Source organism: Pungitius pungitius, chromosome 20 (genome assembly GCF_949316345.1).
Source record: "Pungitius pungitius chromosome 20, fPunPun2.1, whole genome shotgun sequence".
Lineage (NCBI taxonomy): Eukaryota > Metazoa > Chordata > Actinopteri > Perciformes > Gasterosteidae > Pungitius > Pungitius pungitius.
This window is the reverse complement of record NC_084919.1, coordinates 11,788,213-11,805,640: the sequence shown is the minus strand read 5'-3', so window position 1 is coordinate 11,805,640 and position 17,428 is coordinate 11,788,213. Positions and strand designations below refer to the sequence as shown.

Here is a 17,428-nt window from a genome sequence, read left to right as displayed (position 1 = left end):
TCAGTGCAGGTGAGCAAGACACAGCTTACAAACAACCAGACTACAGACTCCAAGCTACGTTTACACAAATCACATTTTTTTGTACAACAAATGTTCTCTTTTTATAATTTAGCAGCTGCCAAACTACCTTGAGCTACATCCGCTTAATACTAATCCAGAGCAAAAGCACTGCTTGTGTCGGGAGGGGAAAAAGTGATGAACGTTTTGCATAGTTTCTCATAAGGCACGCTGGCACTTGATAACACCTAAAGTGAGTTGTATTCATGTTCTGTAACTCCTGACAGATTTTAAAAAGGCAGATTAGGTTTCACTCTATCGATACTGGTGGCACACGTCCAGTCAGTTGGTTTGGTAAAACATGACGTTGTGCATATTCAGACATTCATTTGGCATGCTTGTAACCCTTCTCCTGTATCACAGCACACACAAAATGTTGTACCACCGGCTGGGGTTTAGCAAGTGAATCAGAATCAAAAGAAGACTTTGCATATAATGGGCGTTTCTGTCAGACTCTGATGCACAAACCCGAAAGGTCCATCAGTCAATTGTCTAAAAATCATTTTTTGTGTATCGCCATGGAAGCAGACAAAGTCCAGAGAGTGGTAGAGTTCACTATCCCTTTCCAATAGAAGGTAAGGAGAGGCAACACAAAAATGGCCCTCGCTAACCCAACTGGTCCTCGTATTGTTTACGGAAACAGTCTCCAGTGGGGAAGAAGTCCCAGCATCGCTCCTGGTACAACTTCCACACATACGACTCCTGGAGGGCAAAGAAATGTAGAGAGGTTCATCAGTAGGTACAGTGGCACACCTATGTTCTCATTTACTACAATCAGTTTAGTAGTTGTAATGCTCTGAAAAAATATAGCGGTTCCCAAATTATAGCATTTTGCCAGAAAAAAGACTTTCCATTCAAATCCTACCCAATTTCTAAAGGGCTCATGTATTTGTTTGACAAGATATTGCAAATCAGCTTTACTGGTGCTATTTTAAAAAGCTACATACGTAATAAAGATGTGTTATAAAGTTTTGATGCTGTAAGGAAGGATTTGCAAAAAGATGAATTTTTCTATTAAATAAGTAACAGAGTGCATGCACACCAAAAAAACAACTCCAATCTCAGGTGCACTGCAATAACAAGTTAATAGTGGCAAAGTGAACCCACACATTACTTTTCAACCCACTTGTGATGTTGCATAAGTAAAGCCTACTGAAGTTACTGTAACGCATGGCTTCAGAGGCTCCTTCACGTACCTGGCCCGTGTGTTCAGTCTCGTCCTTGTTGATCAGGTACATCAGGAAGAACCTGCAACACGACAGGAACGTGAGGTGTTTTAGCCGTGTGGATCACATGTGTGTACCGACTTTGATCTGCAGCTGGACTCACAGGTAGTTTGCTAGGTTGTGCTCCTGTAAGGTGTGGGTCTCGAACCCGTGAGGCGTCCGGTCAAAGTAGTCATTCCCTATGCCACATATGAAGCACTTTGTCTGAAAGAGGAACAACAAGGGATGTTTACATAGTTTGGTTTTCTATTATCTTAAAGCAGATCGTTGCTTTGTATTCATGTTTCTCACTTTTAAATGAATCACCCAAAATAGTCGACGTGATATGCGCATATGACTAAATGAAAAACATCTCACCTCCATGTCCTCCTTCACCTGCTCCTGCTGGTCCCTAAGCTCACCAAAGGCATCGATGATCAAACCTGGGGGGGGCGACAGGTGGTTGTAGAGCAAGACACGTGTAGGTGCGTTCATGCTCTGGGAAGCAGAGCGCAGATAAATGCCCTGACTGTGTGAACGTCTGTGTACCCTGAATGATGGCCAGCAGAATGACGATGACAAAGAAGAAGAAGGTGATGTCAAACAGGATGCGGTAGAGCTCATAGACGTCTCCAGCCGGGTCCTCCAACTCGTCTCCAATTCCACCACCAGCTCTCACACCCACATACATGTGGAACAAATAGCACTGCCCACAGAAAGAGGTCAAACGTTGCAGTCAGTTACTTTGCTATTTAACACTATTCATGTTAAAGGCAGTTGGGAAAAAAACCTAGAAATCACCACAGAAGACCCAAGGATTCAGCTTTTGTAATTTGGCGTAATCTATTCCAAGACAATAGGAAGCATAAAGCAAGCTAATAAAGGTCAAATATACATATAATCATCACCATCTGTCACCACAAAATGAAGGCCGGCAGGCACACAGATGAGTAAATACCGTCATCATATCGTCACACTTCATGTCGGGCTCGTCCTCATCCTCGCTCTTGTTGTAGAACTTCCTGAAGAAGTTGAAGGCGACCACAGTGTACAGATACACGACCACGGCCAGCAGGCCGACCGTCAGCATGAGCTGGCAGGAGAAACGTACAATCATTGACACACCTTTATTAACCAAAGTAATCATTTCAGTTGAGGGGGCAAATGTTCCTGCTCTTTAAATGTAGATCGTAAAAGTAATCTTATGTCAGAAATCCGACAACATGTCAATCTCAAGGCGCTTTTCTTTAATAGAGTAAGCGGAGCATAAAAGAACTGCATGTTCTAAGGGCCTTGGAAGATGAATTGATGTTTGGTCGGCTATCACCGACATTTAGAGGCCTTCAGCAATTCAGTGAATCAAATTCACAAAACTGCCTTCATATGTGGATGATGCCTTTGGGAATGAAAATAAAGATAATATAAAAGATGTAAACCCCTTGAGGAAGTAAACATTTCAATCTTGTATTCCTCTCCTCTGCTTTTTCAAACATTTAATCACTACTTCTTGGATCGATTACTTAAAGCTTTTAAACACTTTGTCCATTGTGATCTACATAATTATGAGTTGTTTGATTATTCAAGCAATTCAAAGCTTTTAACTGTTCAGACTTCCCAGCTTGTTGGCTGTGAACACACTTAAAAATGATTTACTTTTCACTCTGATTTTAACTCAAATGGGTGAAAACGTGAAACCAAATCCTGTTACTCTTATCAATTCAGACCCCCATATGATCACAGTTAATTCGGACAGAAACATGGTGATCGGGGCTGTGGCGCTCTCTGCTGGTCGACGTGCGTACCTGTTTGCCATTGTGGGTAACGGAAGACAGGATGGTGCGAAGGGTCTTGATGCCCATGGCGATGTCCAGCAGATGGGCAGCAAAGAAGAAGTTGTTGAAGTGTCCAAAAATGGACACCATGGAGTACCAGATCAAATACAGAAAGTACTGCAAGAAAAAAAATGGCATTTATTAGTGACAAATGATCACTTAAATCAGAGCGTTGCTCTGCATTGTTACATATTTCTCTTCAAGCATGTACAAAATGTTACTATAGAGTTTGGCAAACTATTCCGACATTATAAAATAAACTTTTCCCCCAATTGTTACTCATTTAATTTTATTCTGTCATTAATTGCTAACCAGCTATTTGATCTAATTTAAATCTTGAATACCATCTTCACAAATTGCTACAGCTCTGATAAAAAGTTAACCGTTTAATTTAATCTCCCCAGCGCCGTGAATCCAAAGGTGCTCCAGTGATCACATTGAATAAACTTACGTTGTCAGTCAGAACCACGCCCATTTTCCAGATGTGGTACTTTGTATCGATGGAGCTCAGCCTGTCACCGAGAAAACAAAACGTTAAATCAAAGTAGTGCCATTGCTATATATGGAAAATAAAAACATTAATTACTCTAAACTCCACCATCCCACCCGCTATCATGCTCGAGTCAAGCCCCAATCTAAAAGCGCTTTGAGCATTATTTCAACAACCCCTTGAGACCATGAGCTGCTGTCGAGTTCTCACCAGGAGAGCAGGGAAGCTTCCTTCTCTACGGTCTCCACTGTGGGGTCAAAATCCAGAGCGCTCTTATCCAGGCCCAAGAGCTCGGCGATGCGCTCTGCTCCGTAAAGGTCACCGTATTTGTTGATCACCTACAGAGACATAAGAGATGATGCAGCACCGCAGCATGCTCCACAGTCTGTGTAAAGCAATTCATATTGCCCTCAAATATTAACTACTAGTTGAACCTCTCACTTAAGGACATTCTACAGCAACGGATGGCCACCATATCTATTTCTATTAAATACTGTATTTTCGCGACTATAAGCTGCACTGAATTATAAGACGCACCTTCAATGAATCGCCTATTTTAGAACTATTTCCCTATATACGGCGCATAGAATAGAAGATACTGCAGTGAAACGTTTGACTGGGGCTGCGTTATGCATCCACTCGATCGGGCTGTGCTAAATCAAACGTTATTAAGCGTTCTGAAAACTCTTCACTCCCATGGAAACGTTGTTCAAACGTTAATGTGGATATTAACAATATCTCTGAACCTCCAACTTTCGTTCTTGATTAATGAAAACATTCTTGGCAAATGCTTTGGTCCATCTTGCACCGAGAGGCAGCGCTGGAACAGACGGTGGTCAACCAATTGATCCATATATATGGCGCTCCGGATTACAAGGCGCACTGTCGTTTTTTGAGAAGAAAAAGAGGATTTTAAGTGCGCCTTATAGTCGCGAAAATACGGTACTCACCTTGCGCTTGATAAACTTGTCCCAGTAGTTGCTGGGGAAAGACCTGTAACAGAGAGGAGAAGTTAGACTCAGCGCTGTGTAACACCACAAGCTGATAAAACTATTTAATTCCCTCCCAAAGGACTCACGGGGTGTTGATGACGAGTCGATCCCACTGGCCCTTGATGTCCTCGTCGGACGGCTGCTCGGTGATGTAGAGGCCGTCGAACTCAAGCTTCCTGGCGATCTCTTTCTCCCTCTTGAACACCACCAGAGGAACCTTGAGGCAACACATTAAGATGGGTAACCGTTGCTCACATATCGGCGAAGCAGCATCAGTGTCCTCAGTCCACCCACCTTCAGGCAGTAGTACCCGAACAGGCAGACCAGCGAGATGACCGTGTGGAAGACAGCCAGGAAGCGCAGGGTCGGCAACATGTAGCCGGTGCTCTCCTGCAGGACAAACTCGTCCATGTCGAAGAACGTGTTCAAATCGTCGACTTCCTCGCCTTCCCACGTATTTTCCAAATCTATTTCTTCATCAGGATCAGCAGTGACCTGGAAGGTCAAAGAGAACATACAACATTTTTTCGTGTGGGATCTGTTTTATTTGATTTGAATACCTTGCAATGCAATCAAAGTGTTTCTGAGTCACTGTGAAGCTACACGGTTGGTTTTGTTGCATGAATACAAGTCATCATACTTATCTGCACTACCAACGGAAGGAGAACCTCCCGTGAGTTACCTTGTAGAAGAGAAGAATGAAGTTGATGGCGAAGCACACAAACAGAGCCAGGAAGCGCAGGTTGTAGAAGTTACGAGCCAGGAAGTTCTGTCAGGCAAAGGTTTGATCATCTGCTTTTTTTAATGCACCAGCGCACATGGTGGAGAAGAAAAAACACAACCAGGTACGAGGTATGAAAAGAACAATCCTAGTTCACCAGCTCACCAGCAGCTTGGTCAGATAGACCTTGAGGAAAGCAAAGACGGTCAGCATGAAGGCGGGCGAAGCCTCTTTGGGCTGACTGGACCTGCTCTTGGGTTTCTCCTCCGCCACTGGCTCTTTGGCCTCCTCCTCCTTCTTTGGCTTATCCTCCTTCTCCTGGTTCTCTGTGCTGTATTCCATACAGTTAGTTTTATTTCACAGGGCGATGAATCGCTCCCCCCCCCACCCCCCCCCACCCCCCCCCCCGCACTCCCATTTTACTCACTCTGCTTTCTCCGCTTCGTTCTCGGGGGCTTTGGCCGGCTGGGCGGCAGCTTTCTGTAACGGGACCCGTGTATTTACGAATGAAAATTCAAAAAAGCAGATATCTACAGTGTATAAAATGATGAATCCGACGGATGAAGCTACTGAAGTGAGAGTACAAACCTTCTTCTGATCAGTGGGCGACATCTCTGCACTCAGCTCCGACACGTCCCCCAGGCCCGGCTCCACGTGTTTGCCTCCCTCCTTCTTGGGATTCGACAGAATCTCCAGCATTGCGTCGACCTCGACGTTGCCCGCGGGCGCCATGGCGGTGTCCGATCTGCCCGACGCCTCTACGGCCTCCACCTTCTCCCGCTCCATCACGTCCCCGTGGATGCCGAACTGGGTCGGGTCGGGCATGTTTCCGAGGATGTCCGTCACCTTGATGTTCTTGGCTCCCTCGACCAGGCCGCCGCCAAACATGGACGACCAGATGACGTGGAAGAACCCAAAGACGAGGCCGTGGATTCCCTTGAAGAAACCCGTGAAGAGCATCCAGAAGAACGAGAAGAAGCCGGTAACCGTCTCCTTGATGCTCAGCTTCTTGATCCTCTTGAACTGCTTGCGCACGTTTTTAACAGAGAAGGTTTGGCGCACGCGGCCGACCTTCTTCTTGAGCGAGCGGCAGGCGCTGGTGAAGGCGGAGACGGACTCCAGGGCGCCCTCGTCCTCTCCGGCCAGCTCCTCCAGGAGACTGTGCGCCTCGTCCTCCTCGTCCTCCTCGGGCTGGTCGACCGCGTCCGGCTCGGAGATCTGCGAGGCCAGCTGCATCTCGAAGATGGTGTCCTCGCAGAAGTTCACAAACATCTCCATCTTCTCGCTCTCCGTGCCCTCGTTCACCACGTCGAAGATGAACTGCCGCTTGGACTCCTTGACCTGCGGCTTCTCCCACTGCTCGCGGCTCGACTCGCTGATCTCAAAGTACACGCGCTCGATCCGCTTGGCACTGCCCATGATCTCGATGCGACCCAGGTAGGGCTCAAAGTAGCTGAGCACGCTCCCCGCCAGGTCCAGGAAGGTGGCGAGTCGGGGGTCGTGCGGCATGTGCTCGGACAGGTTGGTCAGCAGCACGGCCACGTTGAAGCCGATGTCTTGTGCCGGCTCGTGGAAGCGCTCGACAAACTCCTTGTAGTTGAACATGTCGTTCTCGTCGGCCTCCGCGCACGAGAGCAAGAACCCGATCTCCGACTGGCTGTACTGCATCTGGCTCTCCATCGACTTCTGGAACTCCTTCTTGGAGATCATGCCTTTGCACTCGGGGTCATACTCTCGGAAGTTGTCGGAGGACGTCAGGTCCTTTAGTTTGAGGAACATATCGAAGAACTTGAGGATCATCTCCACGTTGCTAGAGGACTCCACCAGGGTGTCAACCATCTGCTTTCCAATTGTTCCGTTTACCACATTACCTATTTGAAGAAGAAAAAAACACAACGCATTATGTACTATGTGGGTTGTACTAATAAAACAGTGGTAGTGCAGACATGCTTGTGTTCTTTGACATCTTCAGGCTCTTACCCTCTAGCAGAGACAGCAACATCACAATCATGTCCTTCTGTAAATCCATCAGCTCCTTCAACAGCTCAATCTGACTGGAGTCCTGCAAGGAGATTAGAGACTAAATGTCAAAGCTTTGGAGGAAGAACAAAACCAACCCCTACATGTTCACCTTAGTCTTGTGTTTTTAATGCCACAAGATTGTTTTAAGTTTAAGTGAGATGAAAGTTTTTTGAGGTCATGACTTGATAAAAGCAGTGAGGCTTAAGAGAGTACTTCTATAGAAAACAATTTTATATAGCTGGCGCTGATCATCTGCAGCACCAGCTATATTTTTCTCATCGGGAAATGTTTTTCAAAAATTACAAGGCCTTATGGTACCTGAGACAGCTTCATTTGCATGTTGGCAAATACGTGCAGGAAGCCAACAACTGCATCCCAAAGTCTGCTGTGAGCCAAACTCTGCTGGTTCCCGATACACGGGCCCTAAAGAGGAAGCAAGGAAACACATCTGATGAGATGTTTTCAAATATAATTATCTTTTACGTTGCGGATTTCAAAGTGTTGGCCGAGCGATCAGCCTCTCACCTGAATATACTCAGTCAGTGAGTTGAATATCTGCTTGGCAACAGATAGAGCTTTGGAGAAGTTGAGTCTTCCAGTCTCATCAATGACATCTTTGCCCGAGTAGTACCAGTAGAAGTCGCTGATAGATTCCTAGAGAGCGGGGCCACATTGGAGCACTATGAAAACAGTTCTATTAATACGCGTGGTCACTTTGCTCCTCTACGCACCTGAAGCCGTAGCAGATAGTCCACAGTGCTGATAATGATGTTGACTGTGGTCGTGTTTCCAGTTTGGGTTCTCAAGAAGTTCTGGAAATCTGAAAAAAATGTTTTCAATCAAGATATGCAAAGCCGTGTTGCAGTTTCTGATGAAGGTGTGTGTGACTCTTTTTTTTTTTTAAATACAAAAAAGTGGGTGCTCACCTCCATTGTGCCCCTCGCACAGAAGTTGCAAAAAACGGAACAAATCTTTAGTAAATTCATCATTCTGTAGCACTTTGGAACCTTAAAATAAAGAAAATATTGGTTACAAAAACTCAGACCCTTCTCAAAGTATTCATTTATTTATTCATCATACATAAGAAGCTCTAATAATATAGTGAACCTTCAATGAGGCAAGCATGTTCAATACATAATTGAAGTCTGGGACCCTTTAGATTGCAGGTTTAAAACTGAATCCAAAGTACCTTTTGCAAAAATGCTCTTAAATCAAACAATGAAACACATGGACATTTCCATAAGCTGGAGGAAGCATGGCAACTTTCACATGTTGGCGAAGTTTGCGCCTGATAAATATGTTATTTTAAAGGAAAAAAGCAGTGTACAGGTGCGGTTACATTATTTACGAAAATCCACCAGATAATCCATTCAACAGAGCTAAAAAATATGAACACAAATGTGTTTCTGTGAGCACATACGACCATGTGAAAGTTAGACACCTGTATGGAAAAACAGCTTTGTGAAACACGCCCCAAATCCAAAGCAAGACAAAGCTCTGCTTAGGCGGTCAAAGAGTCCACAAACCCTCCGTCAAACCCTTGAGATGTCACACTGATAGCCTTAGCGACCCCAACAACAGCTTTGAGCATCAGTATTTGCATTAGTAAATGCTAACATGGACGCAATGGGGAACAAATAACACACACAACAACACTGTGCATGCAGTTTGTCTCTGCAGACATTGGGGAGGGAAAGACTGGGTACTAAATAAAGTAGAGAGTATGAACCATGGAGATGGAGGAGACATTCATAGCCTTATTCATAGCATAGCCAAATATCACCATTATCTCATTTGCTATTTACCCCACTGAGAGTTGACTGCCATCAAGGTTTTTTTTTTAATGGCAGGAAGGAGACAAACAGTACACAAGGACATAAGCAAAAAGAGAGGAGATTGAATTACAATACAAAGAATTATGAAAATATCGTCTACAAGTCATGCATTTAAAAAGAATAGTTTTAGACGGGGGATCCTGAGCTGTGTCTATGTTGTATCCACGAGATGAGAACAAAATGAAAATTTACTTATGGTGTACAATTCATAACGTTGAGACAAGTAATAACACAGAACTATGGGGGAATGTTGAGGAAAGGACTAAATGATGAAAAGACAGATGATGTAAAACGGATCAAGTGAGTTTTTGTTAAAGGTTGAATAGAGATTTGTATTAAAGGCTGAATCGTGTCCTTTTAGACAGTTGTTGTGTTATTAACGGCCACTCAAAGAAATAGATGACAGCATACATCGAGAGGAAAATATTTGTTGAATAAAAACTCACAATGACAGTAATTTCATTTTGATTCCTTCATCTATTAAAAGGACCATACAGTGACTGTTAATTATTACGCAGTTTTAGTAGTGAAAGTTAAAGCTGTTTGGTGGGTGTTTTGTTATTTTGGGATTAGGAGTTAAAACGTGTGCATCCCACAGAAGGGGATGATGGGTGGAATCCTGGTACCAATGAAGAAAGACATCTCTTGACTTACTTGAACCTTCCTCTGTCGCCATGCCAAGTCCTTCTGCTTTGTTCTGCCTCTCAAATGCGTTCAAATCCAAGACACTGGGGAGAGAAAACTCACACTTAAAAGAGAAGCACCTGATGTAAGCACATCCGGTGCAAAAATAACAGTATGGTACCTGCAAGACTGCATCAGTCCTGAGAGACTCTTGAAAAAGCCTGCATCTCTTTTCTCTTTCAGGTAATCAAGCATTTTCTGGGATAACGAAGGAAATGCATTAAACATCCTACTTTGTAGAAGAAGCGCTACTGTACTGTCTAAATATTTTTGCTGGAGTATGTTTGATGAGTGGACATGATAATAAGAATGATTCAGTAAATAGGAAAAAACACTGAATATTTCAGCTGCATAATCTGACCTGCTGAACTTGCACATTGCCCCCATTTAAAATGGAGATTCCTAGTTTGAGGGTGCAGGTCACCATGGGGCCCAGATGTCCTGATCAAAAAGAGCAAGATTAACAAAAGGAAGGACGCAGGCAGGTTTGACTCATAATAAGGGATGACTCCCAGCAGCAGATTGGAGGTTCTTTGAAGAAAAAAAGATCATCTGTGTGCATAGAATATTTAAAGTTACAAAAAACATATTCCATTATGTTTTAGATTTAGCTTTTTGTGTGTCGGGACTTTGCATTTTTTGCAGTAGAATGGCCTCATACTATCATTAAAACATATTAATTGTCCCCCAGATCCTTGTTCTTATGATTATTAAAACAAAACTTTAAAAATGTCGACTTAATGATCATAAAACTCCCCAGAAAAAAAAAAAGAGTATTTGTTGTTAAACAGCAGAAACCATTATTTCCCTTATTTTTAGCTCATCGTTACCTTTGCTGGCGCTGCTCATCTGCAGCACCATCTCTGCTGCCCCACGAGCGTGCAGCCTCGCCTGCTGGTACAGGATCTTCTGCTTTTCCATCTCTTTTTCCTGCGGAGCGACACACACACACACACACACACACACACACACACACCCGTCATCACCAAGTCTACTGTACATATTCTAATTATTTGTAGGTGACTGAGTTTTGAAAAACAATGAAAAAGAAATGTGATAGAGACATTGTGAGGAACGAGAGCATACCTCAAAAGTCTTTTCTTTCCCTTCCTCTTCTTCTTCCTCCTCATCCTCTGCACAGCTCTGAGGACACAACATTCGACATTTATGTTGTTAAATCAAGTATTTCCCGAATTATTCCATCATCAGAAATAAGTTAAAGGCCACTACCTTCGCCATCATGTCTGCATACGCAATATACAAAGGATCTTCTTCCAAGTAACTGAAAAGAAGTAATGTGATGTAATGTGTAATTTGAACATATACCAAAAAATATATATATATATTTTTTCAACACACACAAACCAACCTAAACATTTGTCCTTCAAAAAGTAAGAATTGAATATGCGTGCACAGTGACTCTTACAAGTGAAATGCCTCACCTTCTCTCTGTCAGAGCATTGTGGCTGAAGTGGAGGATGAGTTGGTGGAGAGGATCAGGTTGGATCTCAGCCACCTCCTCTTCTTCCTCCTCCACAATTTTCATTGGGGTTTTCTGCAGGAGTGCACAGGTTAGTTAGCCCGGTGTCATCTGATCACCAAGCATCCCTCAAATAACATATCTTTACCAACCCAATGACAATTGTTCCCATTCACACAGTAATGAGTCAGTAACATTCAACGAGCACCAGCATGCAGATGACTTTCTGTCATGTCCTGGTGATCCAAAGGAAGGACAGGGCGAGGAGGTTAAGGGTGGACGATGAACAGCGTTCCAACCTGTTTTCAGATACATGCATGTTACAGCAAACTGATGCAAGCAGTAAGCAAATCGTGATATGACTTTGAACATGAAGGGCGTGGCTGACATTGAATCAGCGACTACACAAATGTCCACGAGTCCAAACTAATCTTGACAGACATTTTTTTTTCCAACTGAATCCAAGGCTGCACATTATTCTTACTCAATGGCACAGTATGATCGTCTTTGTGAATTTGCTGCACATCTGCGTACAAAGGGTCTAATGAAATGTGACCTTCACAGGACTACGCGAGCATGCCACCGACGTCACGGCCACAGAACGCACTCTGACGTCACCTTTAACACACTACAGACTCACAGAGTACAGCGAAAGAGACGACTGATGGGGTTGGATCCAGAGGTGACAGCCAAACAGCTAATGACTCCTATTCAAAGGCCCTTCTTACCGCTGCCGTCAGAGAGGAAAAGCCTGCTTTCCTAGAGACGCGAGTGCCGGTGCTGGCCCTGTGTCTCCTGAGTTGGTCATGCAGCCTCTGACCCCTGACGGATCGCTGTTTGAAGGGTTTCGCGCGCTTTGAGCGAGGGCCGCCCCTGGGTGCTTTGGGCGACGTCCCCACCCGGCTGCGCTCCCAGGGCTCGACGGGCGCGGCGCTAAAGAAGCATTCGGCAGACAGGGCTGGCAGAGGGGCGCCAACGCAGGGCACGCGGGGCGAGGGCAAGGCGAGCCCAGTACTTACTGCCAGATCCTGAACTAGCTTCTCCTCAAAGGAGTACTCCTCTGCCTCTATCCAAAGTCTCTGATAGGCCGGGATGAAGAAGTTGATAGAACGATGCCTGGGGAAGGGGGGGGGGGGGGGGGGGGGGTGAGAGGAGGTTGGGAGGAATGGAGGGTAGTGGGGAGGGAGGTACAGTGGCATTAGGGTGGGTTCTGGTGAGTTTTGGGAGGAGACAGGAAGGAGAGATGAAGGTAAGGGGTTACAGGAATTGCATTTCAGGCAGGGGGGGGGGGGGGGGGCGTGTGATTGGTCAATGTTGGACCCACTGGCTCTTCTGACTGGTCACGTTTGGTCTTTAAGATAACCACAGTTTCTTCCATGTAAAATTGGTTAGAGAATCATGCACACTTTAGGGAGTACAAGCCGTTGTCCAACAAATTGGTGCGTCAACAACTTTTCTTGCAATTATTAGATTTACGTTGCATATTCTGCCTCCTTGTAACACTACAAAACATTTGGCAAAAAGTCAAATGAAAAACATTAAACATGTTTTAGACTGATTATTACTGTTATGAAGCGTACTTTTGTAAATCAGGTATCCAACAAGTTCAAATCGTTTTAAATAAGATTTCTTTCATTGCATCTTTCTTCCTCTCCCCTTTCTTCAGTCCTTCCTTGTTCACCTGAAATGAGACAAAAATCTGCAGCTTGCACCACGGTTCCTTCAATGTTCGGGCTCATCCTAGCTGACCAATCAGAATGAACAGTGCAGAAACATTTGGTTGGCAGAAGGCAGAGATCAGTCCACAGCCTGGTGGATGAAGGGGTTGTGGGGAGGGTGGTGGGGGGGGGAGTTGAACTGATGACGCATTCGCCCTGTAGATTCACTTTACCGTCAGCAAGGAGAACAGGCGGTCAAAGCTGGAGGCTTTGAACGCCTTTTCCAGCCAGACCTCCCGATAGCCATTCAGGAAGTAATTATTATTTTTGTATCTGAGGGAGGATGAGGCAGTGTTATGCAGGGAAACAACACAAAGAGGAGAGAATATCATTAGGGAGGCGATGAGGTGTTTACACGCAACAACAACCACTTGGTGAATGCCTGCAATGTGCAGTTAGATCGAGATAAAGCAATGTCTCAAATATTTTTTTGTGTCAATATTTCATTATTGACACTTTAGATCAGGTGTTTAAAAGACTCACCTGGGTAAATTGTAGAGCGGAGCCATTCGGAAACACGCCACCACGGCACGCTTACGCTGCTTGGACAGTAGCTTATGCCTGACACACTTCTTATTTCTCAGAGGCTGCTCCACCTGAGGGATGAATAAAAAGTCAGTGAAAGAGAAGGAAGTAGGAACCAGCTGTGTCGTGACAAAAGATGCCTTATTGTTGCCGCTGTATTATGTTAAAGGCGATAATATATAATCTAATCTGACAGCTTCTTTTATAAAGGAAAACAAATGGCTTGTTATATCAAACCAAGAGTCATAAACCTTCATATTTTCAAATGATTTTAGTAGATAAAATAATCTAACCTTTTTATTATTTAATTCATGCCTTGCTTAAAATGTGTCATATGAGTATATACATAGTAGATGAATTGATCTGCTTTTATGCCTGAGCAATAGTACATTTACTTCCCTTTATGTGTTATGAATTCTGAATCTACCTGCTCCAGGTGGAAGACTGCAGCTGAGATGCTCTGCACTCGGTCCACTGTTTGTTCTGGGTTTATAAGTTCCTCGCTCTTCACCACCACGTCCTGATACAAGTTCAGCTGCCACTGAACCGCTGGGTCTTCAGACTAGATCACAATTACAATCAAAATGAATAAACAGCAGCATCATACCTATTTTACTGAAACAGATCTTCTACTGGAATTAGACTAGAAGGAACATCATTTCACCTTGTCCTGAAGGTGGATATTCTGACGCAAGTACTCCTTCACCTCGTCATCTGTGTCTTTCTATGAAGGGAGGGTTTGGAAAGAAAATACAGTGTTAATTCCCTACTAGTAGGTTACTTTAAAAGCAACAAGACAAGAAAAGTATTTTCAATTCCATGACCTACTGTCTACCGAACCAAAGAAGACGTTTCTTGGCTAAAGGCTTTAAATTCCGTCAATACAATACTGCCGCATATGTTTTGAACTCCTTTGGAATTCCCAGTAAAATTAAATAACAGATGAAGTCTGTGATTACAAGGAGATACCAGACAATTACTTAAAGACACGTAAAGAGGCACCACTCTGGCTTCATATAAAGTACATCAATCTTTGGCAGAAGATTGTCCGACTTTTATTCAGATACTGAGCATGTTAGATATCAGTCTCTCTAACGTGTCTGTGAGACGCCAGTGGGCCTCGTTTTTAAGCGGTTCACACGAGCCAATGAGCCTCTGACCCCGTGGTCTGAACTAAGCATTACCAGACTATAGCGTATCTTGGCGAGGTAGATGAGCTCCTGGTCTCCCGGGCTGCACATGTTGAGGCCGATGGGCAGCAACTTCTTCAGGGAAGCTACGATAAGGGAGGTCTGGACGGAGTAGTACTCGCCTCGACGACGCTTGTGCTTCCTCTCCTGGTCGCCCCCTGACTGCAGAGAGCCGGGAAACAAACATACCTTTGAATTTGCCTTGTCTTTTATTTGTAATTCATCTTCATCTCATTTTGTTGACCGTGCTGATTATTTTATTGTACATTTCTATCTACTATCTATTTGTTCAATAAACAGGTTCAATCAAAACGTTTGAATTGACATTATTGCTTTCATGTGTTTTAATATAAACTATTTAACCATATGATATAGATTTTCAACTTCTAAAATAAAATAACAAAATGACATCCTCAATCATGCCTGGGCACAAGGTGGATGCTTTTATGTACTGTTTGTTTTTCTACTTCCTACAAAGCAACGTGATAATTTACCCTTAATTAGCCTTGGAAATCTTCCAGACAGAAGATGCTTTCAGGTTTCCAAAAGTGTTTACCCTTTAAAAACCACTGATGTGAAGTGGAAACGCATGCAATGATCCAAAGTGCTTCATCTAGGATCAACAGCTTAGCTCCGCTAAAACAAGTGAACAATAAACTCTCACAGTGACAGCTTATTGCTGGACCACACACATCCACATATACGACCTGACAAACATCCGCATGAAATGTGAAGCAGGGATTTGAGAGGTTTTTTACTCAATCTGTTGATTTGCTGAACATCCTTCTATTCAGTGAGCTCAGCATACAGGAAAAGTGCTTAGAGGGACTTTGTCTCTCAGTAGCTAAGGCTTAATTTAATTGGCTTATATTCTGAAAGCCCAAACCTTTAGCTCGACGCTAATGACGTTTTCTTGGTCTGACAATGAGATTTTGGGTAAATGACGATACCGTTTCAGCCCTTTACCACCTCAGAAGTCATTTTTATTAAGCTAATCTTGTCAATATAAATGTCTATCTATTTTGTTTTGCCATTTAGTATTCAGCCTTCTCCAACAATCTTTAATATCCACTGTACTTTACCTTGGACATCTTCGGCTTGCCCTCTCCAGTCAGGAAGCCCAAATTGTTGATTTCATTCTGGACCACAAAGTTTTGCTCTTCACGCTTAAAGTTCTTGGTTCAGAAGACAAAGAGTAGAGGCTAATCAAGAAAGACATCCTCCAGACCAGCAGACTGTTGTCGAACTTCACATAGTGATATGTCTACTTCATTGAATAATAACACTAACATGGGACTTGCACCACAAGATGAAGATCTCCGCCACCATCCTGAAGAGCTCAGTGGAGTCTTCATCCGGCTCCTTCAGCCACCTGCACCTGGAATGGACAGAGACATGAACCAGAGACAGTTAAATTAAGTTGTGTTACATCTGTGCAGGAAACAGCAAAACTAAGACTTTATAAAGCAGACAAATAGGTGGATAAAACTCTACAGGAAAATCATCTGGATGTTCAAAATCTCATTTTTTAATAATAGAAATCCCCCTGAAAATCTTGCAATCAAGACTGGTCTTCTCTGCTGATATTGTACCTGTTGTTGTCCACATAACGGATGAGCATGGGGTAGAAGGCGTAGAGGTCTCTGCAGAGCACTGCAAACTCATCCAGGATGAGCAGCTCGGCCTCCTGGGTGTCACCTTTACTGTCGGCCTTCAGCAGCTCCTCTTCAGCCACAACCTTCGTTCGCAGCACATCAACAACTCATCTCCAGCAATCAATTCATTATTTAGAAAGTCCTCACACAAGACTTCTTCCAACGCAGCGGTAATAATCTCCTCCCTGTATGCTATCTCTCTGTAAGTGACAGTGTGACTTAGCATAACGTTCTGACTGATGACAGCTCTGTAAATACAACACCCGATGATGGAGTCAGCCAAACATCTCAGTGTTTTTGAGCAGGGGACGCATCACATTTTATTTTGAACTCCCACCTTCACGGTCTTCTGCCTCAGTTTGTCCAGAGTGGGCAAGAAGTGTGTCCTCAGAAGGTCTGCTCCCGACTTGCAGATAATCGGCTGGGAGTAGACTGAGGACAGACACAATGGAAATCATTCAATCCAGTTTGTAAAATGATTTCTTCTGTTTCCTACCAACCTAAAATAAAGTTATTACCAGGCTTGCCTTTGCAAGATTGGAAAAAACAATCCGACTACCATAAAACCCTTTCAAAAAAGCCTGGAACTTACCGGCAATCCTCTTCATCCAGGGGGCGTCTTCGATGCCCAGGTTGTTGTTCAGGATCTTCAGAATGTTTCCCAAGATGAGGCTGAGGTGTTCAGAGGTCACCATAGTGCAGCATTGGGCACCTGCAGGAGAGTTCTCCGGACCTTTCTCCCACCAGTAGGATAGATAGTTACACAGCATGGGAAGAATCACCTCAATGACCTGCAGGGGAAATGCCAAATTTAAAATGCTGTGCCGTTTTAATGACGTACACTCATATATGTGTAATATTTGTTAAAGGAATTTCAGTTGAACAGTGGATGTTCTCTAGCTGAAGAAATACACATACTTTTACAAAGGAATAACACAATGAAGAAATTGAATTTATCTTTCCACAATCTCTTTGATTCATATAAAACCAAACTCCATAAAAAGATACTTCCTTTCTGCACT

The 17,428-nt window shown here is 43.8% G+C and overlaps 1 protein-coding gene across 7 annotated transcripts in view; it reads right to left on the bottom strand.

Annotated features, from left to right (window-relative positions):
• Nucleotides 1-623: 623 nt before the first annotated feature.
• ryr3 (ryanodine receptor 3) overlaps nt 624-17,428 on the bottom strand; it is a 79,961-nt gene continuing 63,156 nt past the window's right edge. For 2 of the 7 annotated variants that reach the window (XM_062559598.1, XM_062559599.1), the window contains 39 exons: nt 16,999-17,197; nt 16,744-16,838; nt 16,344-16,489; nt 16,042-16,129; nt 15,834-15,926; nt 14,746-14,913; nt 14,226-14,285; nt 13,989-14,123; nt 13,520-13,632; nt 13,210-13,309; nt 11,281-11,393; nt 11,069-11,120; nt 10,925-10,981; nt 10,669-10,768; nt 10,200-10,279; nt 9,960-10,036; nt 9,809-9,882; nt 9,125-9,139; nt 8,246-8,326; nt 8,051-8,139; nt 7,845-7,973; nt 7,638-7,742; nt 7,278-7,359; nt 5,886-7,168; nt 5,725-5,777; nt 5,463-5,628; nt 5,259-5,345; nt 4,871-5,071; nt 4,663-4,793; nt 4,535-4,577; nt 3,795-3,922; nt 3,546-3,606; nt 3,065-3,211; nt 2,221-2,355; nt 1,812-1,968; nt 1,641-1,705; nt 1,387-1,487; nt 1,254-1,305; nt 624-759 (listed from right to left, as the gene is read on the bottom strand). In XM_062559598.1, coding sequence (XP_062415582.1) covers nt 664-759; nt 1,254-1,305; nt 1,387-1,487; nt 1,641-1,705; nt 1,812-1,968; nt 2,221-2,355; nt 3,065-3,211; nt 3,546-3,606; nt 3,795-3,922; nt 4,535-4,577; nt 4,663-4,793; nt 4,871-5,071; nt 5,259-5,345; nt 5,463-5,628; nt 5,725-5,777; nt 5,886-7,168; nt 7,278-7,359; nt 7,638-7,742; nt 7,845-7,973; nt 8,051-8,139; nt 8,246-8,326; nt 9,125-9,139; nt 9,809-9,882; nt 9,960-10,036; nt 10,200-10,279; nt 10,669-10,768; nt 10,925-10,981; nt 11,069-11,120; nt 11,281-11,393; nt 13,210-13,309; nt 13,520-13,632; nt 13,989-14,123; nt 14,226-14,285; nt 14,746-14,913; nt 15,834-15,926; nt 16,042-16,129; nt 16,344-16,489; nt 16,744-16,838; nt 16,999-17,197 — 5,157 coding nt within the window. In that variant the 3' untranslated portion in view covers nt 624-663. Of the gene's footprint in view, nt 760-1,253; nt 1,306-1,386; nt 1,488-1,640; nt 1,706-1,811; nt 1,969-2,220; nt 2,356-3,064; nt 3,212-3,545; nt 3,607-3,794; nt 3,923-4,534; nt 4,578-4,662; nt 4,794-4,870; nt 5,072-5,258; nt 5,346-5,462; nt 5,629-5,724; nt 5,778-5,885; nt 7,169-7,277; nt 7,360-7,637; nt 7,743-7,844; nt 7,974-8,050; nt 8,140-8,245; nt 8,327-9,124; nt 9,140-9,808; nt 9,883-9,959; nt 10,037-10,199; nt 10,280-10,668; nt 10,769-10,924; nt 10,982-11,068; nt 11,121-11,280; nt 11,394-12,337; nt 12,435-13,209; nt 13,310-13,519; nt 13,633-13,988; nt 14,124-14,225; nt 14,286-14,745; nt 14,914-15,833; nt 15,927-16,041; nt 16,130-16,343; nt 16,490-16,743; nt 16,839-16,998; nt 17,198-17,428 lie in introns of all 7 variants that reach the window. The other 5 variants (XM_037449838.2, XM_037449840.2, XM_037449839.2 and 2 more) reach the window with 3 other exon arrangements.